We start from the raw sequence: 16,001 nt of genomic DNA, 5'->3' as shown, positions 1-16,001 counted from the left end.
CCTTCTCATCCTTAAATGCCCTGTTAGAATGAATACCCATACCAGGATTCCTGCTGATTCTTGCAGAACAAAGCTGTCCTTGGCTGATGTGAGGAAAGAAATGAATATGGATAATGAGGAGAGAGCAGCTACATTCTACCACCTGGTGTCTCACAGGAAAAGCAGCTGAGGGGCTTTAAAAAAAAATGACATAATTTAGAAAAGTCACTTTATCTTTCCCTTCTCCCTGGTCTCCTTGAGCCTTGCTGGAAGCCTGAAGAATGGGAAGCTATCCAGACTGTGTTCTGAGCTGTGAAATGTGTGGGAAGAAAACCTGAGGACCAGTTGGATCCCTCACACTACTGAGATCCTAGACCCTTTTCCATCTACTCTGACACATGTTCTCGGAATCAAAGAAATATGTGTGCTTCAGAAAAAGATGTTGCCAATTTTATTCCTCTTTTACCCAAAGCATGTGTAACTCTCTTTCTCCAATTTCTCCGAGAAAAGAAAACAAAACCCCACAAAGACATGTGCAGTAGAATGCCAAGAGTCCTACAGCAAAAGAGACACCAGGCTCTTACACGCTCAGGAGACAAAGGGTTCCAATTCATCCAACATCCACCCTTACTGTGTCCTAAGTGGCATGAGAAACACACTAAAAATCCCCTGAAAGAGAAATCGTTCCAGGTCTCAATCCTCAGCTTGCTTTCTCCCTGCACTTTCCATCCCCCTGGTTTTCAATGTTACCATTGAAAACTTCTCCTGTTACCATGTTTGTTCACCCCAGCACCCCCAGTACCTGCATCTCTTCTCTTCTTTCTTTCATTCGTGCCACCCAAACCCTGACCTCCTAACTAAGGGTTGACATCCTGGCTCTGAACCAGCACATTAGGTACCCCCAAGCCCAGTTACCATCCGGTCCATTATGAACCACACCACCAGCATTGCCTAGTGAGCAGGGGAATGACACTGGTATAAAGCCCAATTCCCCTGCCCACAGAGGGTAGGAAAAACTTTACTCACTCACCTCAAATTGAAGAGAAAATTTATAGTCAGAGTCTTTGGCCATATCCTTGATGTAAGCGTCAAAGTCATCCAGTTGCACCGGGCTTTGTCAAATACAAAGAAAGGTATGTTTTAAAAATCCTGTTGATAGGTGTCATATAGCGTTTAACACCATACTTCTCAAACATGAACAATTTTCTTCTTACTCCTCAGAGGTTAACACTCTTTTTTTTTGGTTAAAGTTACCAGTCGCTAATATATTATAATTAAGAAGAGAGCCCTATATATTAAACTTCCATGAGGATAGGAGAAACCTCTAGATTTTTAATTGGCTTTTACTTTAGCAGTAAAATATTACATATACACACACTCATACACTCACAGGTATATGTGTTGTTTCTAGAAAACTCCAGTTTATGGAAAAAAACAAAGGATTAGTCTGAAGACCTGTTCGAATTATAGTTTTACTTTATTTACCTAACTCTTCTGAGACTTAACATGCTCATCTATGAAAAATCAGAGTGATACCTACATCACAAGGTTGACACACAGTATGTTACAGATTACAGAAACATGGAAGTTTAAACAGCTTTACAAGTGTAAGGAATTGTGCTGCACTGTCTTCCCAGAGCAAAGGCAGTGTCCTGGCAGGAAACATTTCTCCAGGGAGCTCTCACAGCGCTCTCTCTCTGTCTCTCTCTCTCCCTCTCTCTCTCTCAGAGTTGTGTTCAGAGTCTTGCATAGCAAAATGGTTCAGGACAATCAAGTAACACATCTGAGTTTATGTTTCTGTATCAGTAGCAGAAGTGCTCACCTTCCTCCTTGTTTTTTGTTTTTTTTTTGAATAAGAATTCGGTTTTATTTCCTGTGGTTTTCCCTAGCTGCTTATCTCTTCTAGAGCCTACCTGTGCCAACCTGTTCCCTGAGCTTCTTCAGGATGCTGCACTGTCACCTAACCCAAGCCTTTCCACCTTGACAGGGTCCACAGAGTTGACCTTTCCCTTCGTCTTGCTGCAAATTACTCCGCTTATATCATCTATCTGTGGTCTTATGCCCTATTAGCAAATACAAAGTATATGATAGATATTTGTTCAAAGTTGTCGATTAGCTAACCTGATAGATTATGTTAAGATTTTAGTTGATTTTTGAGGGTATTATACCTCCCAGATAATACATTCAAATTTTAATGGTTTTACTTAATAATGATAACATGAATGCCTTGTACCCTTAAGACACCCTAAATACTCTTATGCGTCATCTTGCTGGGTTGATGGTTAAGGTAGACATGGACAACGTTAGCCCCACACTCCAGATGGAACTCCACAGAGAGCCCAGGCTGAGACAGTCAAATGAGTAGTTCAAAATCTCAGGGCTACTAAGCTGGAGGACCCTGGGTAGAAGCAGGAGAAGGACTCCTGGTTAAAAGCTTTGTCATTCAACTTTGCCACCCTTCCAAAAGAAACAGCTAAACGGGGGCGGGGTGGGGTGATCCTTCCCTGCTGTCTTTGCAGTGCGTTGACCTTAAAGTTGGACTTGATGATGCTGGTTCTCATCTCATTAAGAGGAAAATGGGGTTAGAAAAAGCAAAAGCAGGATGGAGAGGGGAAAGAGAGTCAGAGGAAGGATCCAGGAAGTAGAAGAATGAACATCAGGGAGAGGAAGAGAATGGTAAGGAGAAGAGAAAGAAAACTGGGAAGGAGCAGAGATCTATCAGTGGGACAAAGGTTTAGAGGGAGAGAAGGTGAGGAAAGGAGGGGCGAGGTAAGGGCTTACTGTGGTAAGGGGCGAGGGTAAAGGGTAAGGGGCAAGGAGAGCCAAGGAGCACGGTGGTGGCAGTGGGGGGGCATTTGGAGTGAAAGAGAAAAGGTAAAGAGAAAGTAAATGGAAAGATGGGAGGAGTCCCTCAAAAATGGCTTGTAGAAGCTTATCCACTGCTTGATACCCAGATCCACTGCCATTTCTCCATCGTGGGTCTACTTCACAAAGTTTACCATTCTCTACTTTTATCAATAACAATACGTTAGAAACTGGAAAAAAAAAAAAAGGTTTGTAGAGAAGGAGGGAGGATGAGAAGGAAAATGAGAAGAGGGAAGGCGGAAGCTGGTTTGACTCGAGGTTTTGGCTTGCGGGCAGGTTCCACCATGTCTACGCTCCACTCAAACTTTGGTCCACATCCTGCTTCTTCTCTCTGCTTGGGTCTTGGGCTCCCTTTTGGTCCCAAGACCGTGTCCTCTAACTGCTCTAGTCTATGCCTCTGTACTTCACTTAACAACCCCACTAATAATTTTGGGCAAGAAAGTCTTTCCGTTTCTGTCCAATCATTCCTTTGGGCTGACAGCACCTCTCCTCTGCTTTGGCTGGTCTCGTCTCTCCTGCATCACTTGATATATGCCAATAGAATCCGTACTGATTTGAAATAGATTTAGGAAAAAATTATTCTGTCACCTACATGTGCCAAAATATTATATGTCACTCAAAGCTGAAGAGAAATCTTTTGCATCAATTTTTCTCTTGTGTTATGTATTCCATTAGCGCAGATACCATAGATTTGGCTGGGACCCCTAACTGCCTCCTTAATGAATTCACCAATATTCTATCCCAGGCAAGTATCAAGAATGAACTCTATTTATAGGAATGATCCACTCTTTATATGAAGAGTTTTTAACTAAAGGCCTGGAGGTGATACTCTAATTAGGCTTTTGAAATCAACTGACCGTTCATTTTCACCCATCAGAATTATAACTCTTATGACGTAACAGTTCAGTAGATAAGTGAAACCACAGGTTAGCTAAAGTAATTATCCTTTTCTGTTTATTATAAAGATTTCCTGAGACAGCATTTATCCAAGTATTTGTTACAACATCAAACAGAGTAACAGCCTTTCCCTGCAATAGGCACGAAATTTGAAGATACAAAATGTCAAAGGTTTTTGTACTACTTTGATGTAGCTAAATATTAGATTCCTTATAGATTTAGAATAGTAGACTTCCTTCTGTAAGACTTATAATTCCTAACAACCCATTCCTTTTCAGATTTCACGTGGTGAGAATTTTCCTTATTCCTGACATGGTTTCTGTTGGTACACTTTCTTGGTGGTCACTGCCATCCATATGTGTAAACACACCTACGCATAATAGCTTAGCTATTTTAATATGCATTTGCCTCTTTCATAAGCATCCCTTCTATTTAAAGACAGCAAACTTTTCAGTTTGGAAAGTGAAGATCATCATAAAGAATATTTTTAAATGAAATAGTAAGAAAAACTTACTTAGTCAGTTTCCTCTTTTTTAAACCATTTTTACTCCTGTGAATTAAGAAAAGAGAGGCAAATTTATCTGGGCAAAAGAACTGATTAACAAAATGATTAAACTTGAAGAACTTTAAATAATTACATCAGGCACTGCCATTTTATTTAATTTTTATTAAACATACCTCATGTTTGTTTAATTACTTCCCCTTAAATGAGAAGATAATGATAAAAATTCCAGAGTCATGTTTTAAAACTCTTGTTAGATTTCTGGGCCATACCTACACTTTATGTTCTAGATTTGCCAAAAAGCTGAATTCTAGAAATATAATTTCTTGCTCCTGGTGATTAAGTTGCTGAAGTGCTTTGTAAATATATAAAGTATTTCCTGTCTAAATACTCCAGATTCTACAGGCAAAAGGAAAGAATCAGGGAATAAAGGTGAGAACTGGTGGAAGGAGGATGGACATAATGGTTTTTAAATTAAGGAATAAAACAACCTTTTCGGACATTTTCATCGGGAATGTGAATTTGTGCTATCAGTGTTGTCACGTGTCATGTATTCTATTACGGCGTTGTTCTTATTCTGTTTTGAACTAGTTTTTCAGCTATCTGAGGAACTATACCTATTACCTGTTTGTTCTGAATTCATTGCTAGTCTGCAAGCTCAGACACATGTAATACTAACGTATGTTTCAGTTTATTATACTTTTAAGGTTTTTATTAAAAGGGGAACTATTTTCTACCAACACATAAGATAACTGACCTAAGTTAGCTAATGCTAAGATAGTATCTGCTGAAGGGCTTCATTATTGTGTTTAGATTGTCTTATATAAATGATATTGATACATGATTGAGTGTGACAATTTTTATAAGTAATTTTCAAAGGTCTTGAAATATTGACGGAAGCACCCAGACTTTCAGAACATAAACAATCGATAGTAAATAGCCAGGTGTGATCTGAGTACTCTTATGTGCCAAAATATTTATTTATATTGAAAATTAGGAATGCTTGGGCAGCCGCATTTCTGGAAAGCCTTTAGCGGAACGAAGCACTGCTTCCTTCGGGCTTTCATAGCACTTGGTTCATGAGTATTTCTTACGTGGTCTGACCATCAGCTGTATATGTGCTCCTTGCTAGACTGTCCTTTGTCCCCCAGAGCTGAGCACAGTTAATGGAACACTAGCAGGTGGCCAATAAATGCTTATTTAATTGAATTGAAACAACACATCTTTGTTATGTCATCCTCACAATTTTTTTAATGATGCAATTAAGGATTTGATATTAGACTTGGGCTCCTGAGGGATCCCACTGGGGAAATGGCACTTGGGGGTGGAGAGGAAGCAATGCAGCAAAGGCAATATCCATAAAGGCAAGTGGTGTTCCTGGTTTTCCTTTTCTAGTTTCAGATAGTTTTTATTTCTTCTCAATTCTGAGTGAAGACAGTACATTTTAATAGTTCTTGTCCTATTTTTTCTCCCTCATCCTCTCTTGGTTTTCCATACTTGGGATTTAGAGGTAATAGACATTCTAGTTTTACTTCACCTCTCCCTCATCCCCCCAAAAGACCACTGTCATGGTGTACCTCTTGAATAATTCTTTTACTCTGCTCTCGTGATGCTAATTTAGTTAACGTTAGGAATCCTACATTTACTTTGCATAGTAGGAGCCCATTACTTTAGTGCTTGATGAAAACATAATGTTAGCATAATAAGGAACACTTCTGATAATGTCAGGAGGCTGCCAACATGTTTTGTGATTCAGAGTGAAATTAAAAAAAGAAAAACACAAAACCTTTCCAAATGCAAACAGACTCTAAGGGAAACTGGGAAGAAACAAATGTATGTGGTAGGGTGACACTGAATACATTCAGTGCTGAAATATTAAGTCACTACTATTCCACAGCTGTGTGGAAACCTGATTCATGGAAGAGAGGCAGTATTTTTTTTTTTTTTAGAGGCAGTATTTTTTCTTTCAGTCTCATTCACTAATTGAATGAACCTTAAATATAATATGAAATTCTACCACATGTTTTGTATGACCTCTTGTTTTAAGTGTATGTCTTCATGATTTGTGTGCAACTTTCATTGTTCTGATTGGATTTTGCTGAATTCCTGAAGATTCCAAAGGGTTCTTGTATCTTAAGGCTGTGGTACAAGACAGGACTGAATTATGAGACTCCACAGCCACACTGATAGAATTTTCCTGCATTTTTCAATTGCCGTGCTGATCCTAAGACTCAAATCAAGGGATAATTCACTTTTAAACATGTAAATTCAGGTTTTGCTAGCAATGTTCACTTTAGCACTTTATGGAAAGAGCTCGTGTGTGTGTATGCCACAGTGACCATTTTGGGTGATGTTGAAGACATCATCTTATCATTGTGAAAGATTTTCTGAATAACTGATAACACCCATCCAACATACAGTATATATGCATACAGGATGATGTGCTTCTGTTACCTTTCCTCTTTCCCTTATACTAGATTAGGTTCAAAACCCTAATGACGTCAAGAAGTTAAGATACATTTCTTTATAAGTTCTTTATGGTTATGACCATCTTGGAAAGCCCGCCAGAATGAAATTCATTCCAAAGAGGAAAACGAGGCAATGGCAGAGACATGGGGTTCACAGTGGTTAAAAACAAACAGAAACGAAAACCCAAAACCGTAAAGTCAAAAACTTTAAATGACCACAAATTCCTAAGCATTACTTACTCTTTCATGAGCTAAACAAAGATCATCCCCACATCTTAAAAAAGGTCTTTAGAGTTATGTCATTCTCTGAATTGAACATGCAACAACAAGAGGAAAGCTGAGCAGTTTAAACTAAATATTGCATCACGCTTAAAATGCCAACTGCTGAGGATTTAGAACAGACAGATGAATGTGAATAGGGCGTGAGGGGACCATGATAGCAGAAAATGAGAGTAACAACACTGAATCCAGATAGAGCTGGTCCAATTGAGATGGTTTTCTTTGAACAGGAAATACAATCTGAGATCAATAAAGTCAGAAATCCTGGCAGAATACAATCTTGGGACTAAGCCAATGGGGCCCGAAGGCTCTACACCGGTTCTGCCACCACCTGGGAAAAGGTTTGAGCAACCTATGAGGGAGAGAGTCTCTGGATTTCCACACAACCATCAGAGGCATCAGGCGGATTTTAGACAATCAACAGGAACATATCTTTCCAAGAAGTTGATAGTTTAGAGACAAAGCCGGGCAGTGTTAAGAAAAGAGAGTGTGGCTCTGTTTCTTGGGGTGGTTGTTAACGGGTGGGTGAAATATGAAGACAAACACATCTAGAGGAGGATTTTAAAAGACTGTATAGAAATGAAAACAGGGGAGAATACCCACAACTTATTAGATGTAGAGAAAAGTAGCAAAGAGTAGGGAATTCGGGTGAATTTGTGAGTTTGCTGAGTCGGACTTGAAGGATCAGGGACCATGAATTTTACCTCTTTTATTTCTGGCAGAGCGCAAGTCTAGGGCTGAAAACAGTTTACGTTCGGTATCTTTTCATTGGTTAGTATGTGTGTAGTTTACGAAAAGTGTAGAAAGCCTGGGGCTCTATGCTTTGCCTTCTCTTCTCACCTGGAGAAAACCATTTTCAGCCTCAGGACCAGTCTTCAAAAGACTACTGCAGGGCTTTTTTTCCCCCCTAACTTAGGTCTCATGTTATTTGATCAGTACTATAAATAGCAGACCTTGAAGGAGTTGCTAGAATTCCAAAATATGTGTTCATCAGGGGGACCTATTAAGAAAGACATACAAACAAGCATAGGCCTGCCTGATATAAGCTTAAAACAAACTAGGGAAAATGAGAAAGAGAATTAAGTAGGGAAAGGAATATAACATTACCTGCGTCTTTCTTTCGTTTTAATTGAAATCTGTAGAGGGTACGCTAACAGTATTGGCTCCAAGTATTCTAATGATAGGTAGAATACTTGAGGATGATCAGTAGATGTTAAGTTCAAAGTAAATGTATATTTTGAAAGTCAAGATGGAATTGATGTGTATCATGTGATGTTAAGTACTTAAAATATTGGTTGACCATGGGGAAGTCCTATACTGGAGACTTGTTATTAAGAATCAACTTAGAATAATGGTGAAGGGGTCTTCATCATCCAGTATATTCTTCTGAATTTGTTGCTTATACATCAGTGTCTACCATATTTCACAAGTTTTTCACCTAGCTCTCTTTTAAAGAAAATACAGATTGCGGTATTAACAATCTCCACTGTGAGAAAGTTCTTTTTTTATTCTTTTCCCACTGCAACTCAAATTCTAACTTTGCCCACTGTATTTATTCTGTCTCGGAGAAGCCAAAGAATGTTTGATCAATTGTCTTTTTGAATAGCTAACTCTCCGGATTGCTTTAAATCTTGAACTCCGCCCCCAACCCTCCATGAACTTTTTTTTCCCCAGTCCATGAACTACTTTTATTGCTTTTATCTGAGTCCTTCTCAAGTTGTCCAGGTTTCTGGATCTGTCTGTACATAATTTAGTACCTAAACATCATGGACTAACATTAAGGATAATGATTTTTTTTTTCCTCTGCTACCTTTATACTTATGGCTCAGAAAAAGAAACAGCCCTTCTAGATACTTTAGTCTCAGAATTGAAAATCATTATTATTGTATATTATAAAAACTGTAAAGGATACTCTTTGAGATTTGATTATTAAAATGATTTAAAAGTCAAGAAAATAAGAATTTATAGGAGGCTGCTTTTTAGAGAGGAAAGAATAGATTTCAGAGACACTTGGGTTTAGAACCTGAATTTTCTATATAGTCATATGATGTTAAGATAGTTAGTCTCCTTATACCTCTATTTCCACATCTGTAAAATGGTGCTGATAATAATCTCTGCAGAGGTGTGTGGACAATTAAATGAGAAGATTATACTAAGAGGCTTGCACACAGTCAGTTGTTTAATATTCGCTGAGTGAGCATTATTATAAAACCACGAAGGCCCCAAATACATAGTATTCTGGGTTTCTTTACCTGATTACATTTTTTCCTTCTTGGAAATAGGGAGCTAATCAATGGAAATGGTGAGAAAAATGAAGGGCATCATTTATAAAGATGAGAGGCCATGGACTGACTCAATGAAGAAACAAATAACTTAGCAATAAATGGAAGAAAAGCTTGTCAAGAACATCACAAGAAGAACATTCAGTTGGGAAAACATTATAGTTAGCATCTTGGTACCATTAGCTGCTTTAATCCATTTCAATACATAATTAATAATTTTACATGCTTCAAACACATAAAATCATTAAAAAGGATTTTCCCTTTGGTTTACTTCCTGAAAGCTAACTTTTAAAGACTTTGTAAACAGTAAAAAAAAAAATCACTTACCAAGGATTAATATAAAATGCCAAAAGATAATCAGTCCAAAGACATGAGGGTAGCAGAGTTAAGAAAGCAAATATACTCCTACGCCTGTGAGCATTAATAGATAACAGATGTAAAGATGAAAAAGTGGCAAGAGTTAGTAATACAAACTGTGAACAGTACATTACCTACTGGGATCAATTAAAATGACAAGCACGTTAATTACAATTAAATATTCCATTCTCTGAAATTTAAACGAGAGGACTTAAGTGCTATAATGTTGCCAAAATCAGTTTTATTCACATCTTATTGTAATCAGACATATTTCTTTCAACTTGGTTTGTGTCAATTAGCCTGCTGTTAGGTGATCACGTTTCGCATTCAGTTCAATTCGGCTCTGAAATGCCTCATCCGTTATCTCGAGTCTTATTCTTGGGTATTACCCTTGCGATGCTTAAGCCTATTTTAAGAAATCTAACATTTGACAGCTAACAGCAGCTTGTGTATGGAATACAAATGGTTAGTTTGTGTATACTGATTTTGGTAAACAAGCTTTCAGGACACATTCTTATAAAACTGCACTGTTAGGTGCGACTTTCTATATTATTTTAAGTATAAATTAATATATCACTTCCAAAAAATAATCCTTAAAACAGAGGTATGGTATGACACCCACGTATCATTCATTTAAAATAAGTAGCTCATCAGCTGTCTAGTTTCTAATCTTTTTTTTTTTTTTTTTTTTTGCGGTACGCGGGCCTCTCACTGCTGTGGCCTCCCCCGTTGCGGAGCACAGGCTCCGGACGCACAGGCTCAGCGGCCATGGCTCACGGGCCCAGCCGCTCCGCGGCATGTGGGATCTTCCCGGACCAGGGCACGAACCTGTGTCCCCTGCATCAGCAGGCGAACTCTCAACCACTGCGCCACCAGGGAAGCCCCTAGTTTCTAATCTTATACTCAGTTGAGTGGGAGCAAAATTACTTAGCTTCACATTAACACTAATGCAGACTGTTAATTTTAAATGCCTGGTTTGAATCAAATTTCAGATATTTAGACCAATTTTAAAATAGAACATCTATTAATGCAGATTTTAAAATAGGCTATGGTTGTATCTATAGTTATTCTGAGAATTAGGGGAAAAATGATGTCACCTTGTCACTTTAGTTATTACAAATATCCCCTGAGATATGTCTTCTCAGTTAACGAGAAAATGTCAGTGTTGGCAAAACTGTCTTTGCCCAGAGCTGCAAGAGAATTTTCTTAATTTTATAGAAATGTCCTGAAATGAATTCTCTTTTGCCTCAGTTCTCCCATAAATGTTCTCTCATAAATTCCGTAAATTGTGACCAGTTGTGTAGTTAGTCAATACGTAGCTCTCCTGAGTCACAGGTATAATGGGATCAATTCCTAGATGGGCCCCTCGTCACTGCTCTATGACTGGGCCTTTCTTAAGGGTAGGCCAGGCAAGAAACAAACATCAGTGAGTCAGCCTCTTAATCTTGGAAAAGGTGTTAATTACATTTGGACAAACCTAGAAATGTTTTCTAACTTTTTACCAGCAAGTGTTTATGGGTTTCTCTTGACAGTTGAATTAATCAGATTTGAATAGCAAAATTTGAATAGCAAAATTAATCAGATTTGAATAGCAAAAAAAATTTGAATAGCAAAATGGAATTTTGTTCTGGTTGACCTTTTAGACTAGTACAACATATTTTCTGGTTAAAGAGAATCCTATTTCACCTAGATTTTTCACCTAGAGTGGATCTCAACTAGTGTCCCACTTAGGGAAGTAGAATTTACAGTTTAAATAAGGCCATTCCTCCCTCATTAATTCCACTGCTAAAATTTCCTGTCTCTACATATTTATTTCTGTCAGAGTAACCATTTTGGGGGAGTTAGGAAAACAGAAAAAAAAATCACTTACTGAGGATTAACATGAAATGTATATATTTCAATGTGCTTTGCATGGTTGCTTGTGAAAGAAACAAACTGGATCACGTAAGCAGTGCTGGCTTCATATTAAGTGGTTAGTTAATCAGCAATTTTGTTGGGTATTAATTGCTCTGTATATTAATTAATATATTAATATATATGTTAATTCCCATGGATCGCGGTTAGGTATAACATCAACAAATTCAATCTCTTGACAATGCTTTCTTAATTCTCAGAATACATCCTCCCTCCTTAATACTCAAGCATAAAGAAACATGAGGCTATGTTTCTCAGGGAACTTTCTTAGCTTTGATATTTATCTGCCTGTAAGTGTAAGACCTGAGAGCCCTGGGCTGTATACTTCTGCTTGATTTTTGAACAGAATGGGTAGCTCATATCCCCAGGCACTGAAATGTGAGTTTTAAATAGAGACGCTGCTCTGTCTCCCACTGCTTCCCTGGAGTCTCCCCTCCTGCCTTCAACCACACTTGTTCCACGAGGCTCCTGTATTATTAACCCTTCTTCAGCCCAGTTGTGGGCAACTTGTACGACTGCATCAGTCCTTTGTGTAATATAGTGAATACCCAGCAGACTACCTCATTTTCTCTCCTTCTTACCTGAATTAAACGTACATATACTAATATGCTCTGTGAAGTAGATGTCACCTTGAAGTCTACTATCACCGAAATTATGAAAGGATTATCAGGCAAAACCTTCTATCGCCCAAAGATAGTACAATCAAGTTGAGAGCACACATAGCATAGGTAAGCCATCTAGAGACTTGTTCTGAAACAATACTCACCAGTTGTATGGAAGCTTTCCATCCCGCTCTAAGGATGCAAAATTGACAAAAGTCCCTGCTCCACACTCCCTGTTGGAAAGGAACCACAAGATCAAGGTTAGTGCTTCACAGAGCACTCTTTACCTTGACATGAGAGCCTTTAATGGCTAATCATCACAGCATTAAATTTTAAAAAAGCTAATATAAGTTGCATGTATTCCTCTTTCCGATACAATGCAATATAGAAAAATAAAACAATTTTTCACAAGGGCGCACACACCCAAATCAAGTTATTTGAAACCAGAAGGATTCAGTTCACAACACTTACCAAAGGGCGCTCATGATGCTAACATAAATCGTTGAACTATGTGGGGCAGAATATTTTTTACAAAGTCTTCAATAGTAAGGTATAGAAACTCTCCTAGATAGACTAAGGGTTTTCCATTTTTAGCAAATATTTTTTGTTTTTATAGCATTTTGATTTCCTCTCTGTAACGATAGTGGATCAAACTGGATTGTTTTCTTCCTTCAAAAATTTCCCCTCATGTTGTGATGCCCATACTATTCATCACTTGAGAGGAAAAGAGTGATACGTACTGAAGTAGATTGGCTTTCGCAGAGTCAGTAGAAAATACTGTTAGTTTTTTTTCCCAGAAGTGGAGGAAAAAGGTCAATACAGTTCTCATGCTTTCTCCACCTTTTGTTTAATATCATGCATAAATAACATAGCTCACTGGGGTGCATACCTCTCATTTTTTCCCTCTATATGAAATTGATGGACTTATTCAGAATTGAAGCAGAGATTTTGACATTGGCATAATGTGCTAATTACTTCAGTTATCTGCCTGTTCTAACTTGAGTGTTCTAAGGATAACTTTCTTCCTTGAAAAATACACTAACAGGGACTTCCCTGGTGGCGCAGTGGTTAAGAATCCGCCTGCCAATGCAGGGGACACGGGTTAGATCTCTGGTCTGGGAAGATCCCACATGCCGCGGAGCAACTAAGCCCGTGCACCACAACTACTGAGCCTGAGCTCTAGAGCTTGCGAGCCACGACTACTGAAGCCCGCGCGCCTAGAGCCCGTGCTCCGCAACAAGAGAAGCCACCACAATGAGAAGCCCGCACACCGCAACAAAGAGTAGCCCCTGCTCGCCGCAACTAGAGAAAGCCCGCGCGCAGCAACGAAGACCCAAAGCAGCCAAATATAAATAAATAAATAAATTTATTAAAACACAAAAATACACTAACATTTCATTATTTTGTGCTGCATGTATTATAAATTAGATATCAATTAATTTTCCTGCGTCAGTTTCCTGTATATGACATTTATTTTACTCTACCTCAAGGCTTCGTAATCTGGGGTCCGAGGATAGAATTTAGGGCTCTATGAACATATGTGGGAAAAAAAGTACATCTTTATTTTCACAACCTGTAACTGAAATTTAACAATTATTTCAATTATTAAAGTAGGCAACAAGCCCCGATAACATCATCAGCACTTGTGAGATTTGCTAATAGAAACGGAAGATATTTTTCTACAATAGACCTGCTGCAGATGTTGAAATATTGTTCATCGTCATCACTCTGATGAAATTATGAGATTGCTTAGATACTCTACTAAATAGTGTTATCTAATGTGTTAATAAAGAAGCATATAACACATTTGTTTTCTGAATACTTTGATTACCATATTTTCATATAATTAATTTCTTTTTTAATCCTATGTGTTTTATGTTATGCACTGAGAAAGAAAGCATTATTCTTGGAAGAAATCTACAGGCTTCATTAGACTGCCAGAGAGACTCATGCCCAAAAAATGTTAAGAATCTCTGCTCTAATGAGCAGCTGGCTGAAGTAGAAGCACTTCTCCTAAATGTTTTGCTGTATGCATCACAAGGATGTTCCTGCAATAATGCCATCACAAATACCACTACTTCCATTTCTACTCTGTTACCACTCCTTCCACTATTACTATTATGAGCTAACATGTATTGCATGCTTCCTATGACACTATGCTGTTACTGCAGTATTGCTCCTAACCGTCCACTAATGTGGGGTTGTTATCATTTTTTTTTTTTTTTTTTGCGGTACGCGGGCCTCTCACTGTGTGGCCTCTCCCGTTGCGGAGCACAGGCTCCGGACACGCAGGCTCAGCGGCCATGGCTCACGGGCCCAGCCGCTCCGCGGCATGTGAGATCTTCCCGGACTGGGGCACGAACCCGTGTCCGCTGCATCAGCAGGCAGACTCTCAACCACTGCGCCACCAGGGAAGCCCTCATTTCTTTTTGATAAATGTTCTTTCCCTTGCTTCCAGGCTACCACAATCTTAGTTTTCCCTCCACTCCACTGGATGCCTTGTCAGTCTTTCTTTTTTTGCCATTATCTTTTAGTTTCTCTCTGAAAATGTTAATATTAGATGGTGCTGATGGTCTCTTCTCTAATATACGCTTAATTCCCAGGCTTCATCCAGTCTACAGCTTTAATACCATTTGTATGCTAAGAACTCCCAAATGTATATCTTCAATCCAGACTTCTTTCCTGAACATCAGACTTTTATGTTCATCTGCCTACTCCACACCTGCACTTGCAGTCCCCTCCAACTTAACATTTCTAAAACTGGGGTCTTGATGTTCCCCCAACTCTGAAATCCTCACCTAGAATCCTATGTGAGTTGATGGCAACTCCATCCTTTCTGTTGGTAGGACCGAAAAGCTTGGCGTCATCCTTGACTCTTAATCATTTCCATTCCAAGCTCAATTTGCGAGCAAATCCTGTTAGTAAACTCCTCTATTTTCAAAATATATCCAGAAGAGGATCATTTCTTCTTACCTCCATTGCCACTACTCTGGATTGAACCAATATCACCTCTTGCCTGGATTAGCTGGCTCCCCCAGTTAATATACTCGCTTTTGCCTTTGCCTCAATACAGACTCTTTTCTACATGAAAGTCAAAATGAAAATGTTAAAATAGAAGTCATATCTTCTGCCCCAAATTTTGCAATGGCTGCCCTCTGCTCAGAATGAAAGTCAAAGTCCTGATAATGGCTTATGAAGCCCTATAGGACCTTACATCATCTCCCGCTATCCTTCCCTTCATTTCCTCTGCTTTAGCTACGCGAACCTCTTCCTTGAACCTGCTAGTCGTGCTTCTGCCTCAGGGCCTTTGCTCTGGCTGTTCCCTCTACTGGGCACACGCCTCCTCCAGATAATACATGACTAACTTCCTCACGTCCTTCAAGTCTTTTCTTAAATGTCACCATTTCAGTGAGGCCTACCTGCCTTCCAGGGCTCCTCTCATCCCCTTCATGCCTGAATGCTAATCTCCTTTACTCTATTGTTTTTTTTCTTATCATCTGCTAATACACCACAGCATCTTCTTACTTTCATCTTTATTATTTCTTGTCCACCTCCTCAACGAGCATACAAGCTCTACGAAGGCAGAGATTTTTGTCTGTTTTTGATGCAGCCCATATCCCAAGCATGCAGGGGAGTCTGACACAGAGCAGGTATCCATTAATATTTGTTAAATTAATGAATGAAGTTTCAGCGAACTGCACATGGTTGGGTTGGTTGTCAATTAGGATTTGACCCCAAGGAGTGTAATTTCAGAGCTTTATATTCTAGCCTCAGCGCTGTACCACCGCCCTCCCTATCCTCCTAAGATTTGTTCAAACACTAGCACTCAAGAAGCTTGATTTTTATATTCAGAACT

General features: G+C 38.9%; 1 protein-coding gene across 1 annotated transcript in view; it reads right to left on the bottom strand.

The window, feature by feature from the left end:
* The window catches only part of PTPRO (protein tyrosine phosphatase receptor type O), a 233,036-nt gene that overhangs the window by 29,191 nt on the left and 187,844 nt on the right, over nucleotides 1-16,001 (bottom strand). Inside the window, exons 17-20 of the mRNA XM_069541225.1 lie at nucleotides 12,310-12,378; nucleotides 9,600-9,683; nucleotides 4,256-4,291; nucleotides 1,010-1,091 (exon numbers count right to left, since the gene is read on the bottom strand). Coding sequence (XP_069397326.1) covers nucleotides 1,010-1,091; nucleotides 4,256-4,291; nucleotides 9,600-9,683; nucleotides 12,310-12,378 — 271 coding nt within the window. The remainder of the gene's footprint in view (nucleotides 1-1,009; nucleotides 1,092-4,255; nucleotides 4,292-9,599; nucleotides 9,684-12,309; nucleotides 12,379-16,001) is intronic.

The sequence above is a fragment of the Delphinus delphis genome, chromosome 11 (genome assembly GCF_949987515.2).
Source record: "Delphinus delphis chromosome 11, mDelDel1.2, whole genome shotgun sequence".
Classification (NCBI taxonomy): Eukaryota; Metazoa; Chordata; class Mammalia; order Artiodactyla; family Delphinidae; genus Delphinus; species Delphinus delphis.
Note: the sequence above shows the minus strand (reverse complement) of the source record. Positions and strands in the feature narration are given on the sequence as shown.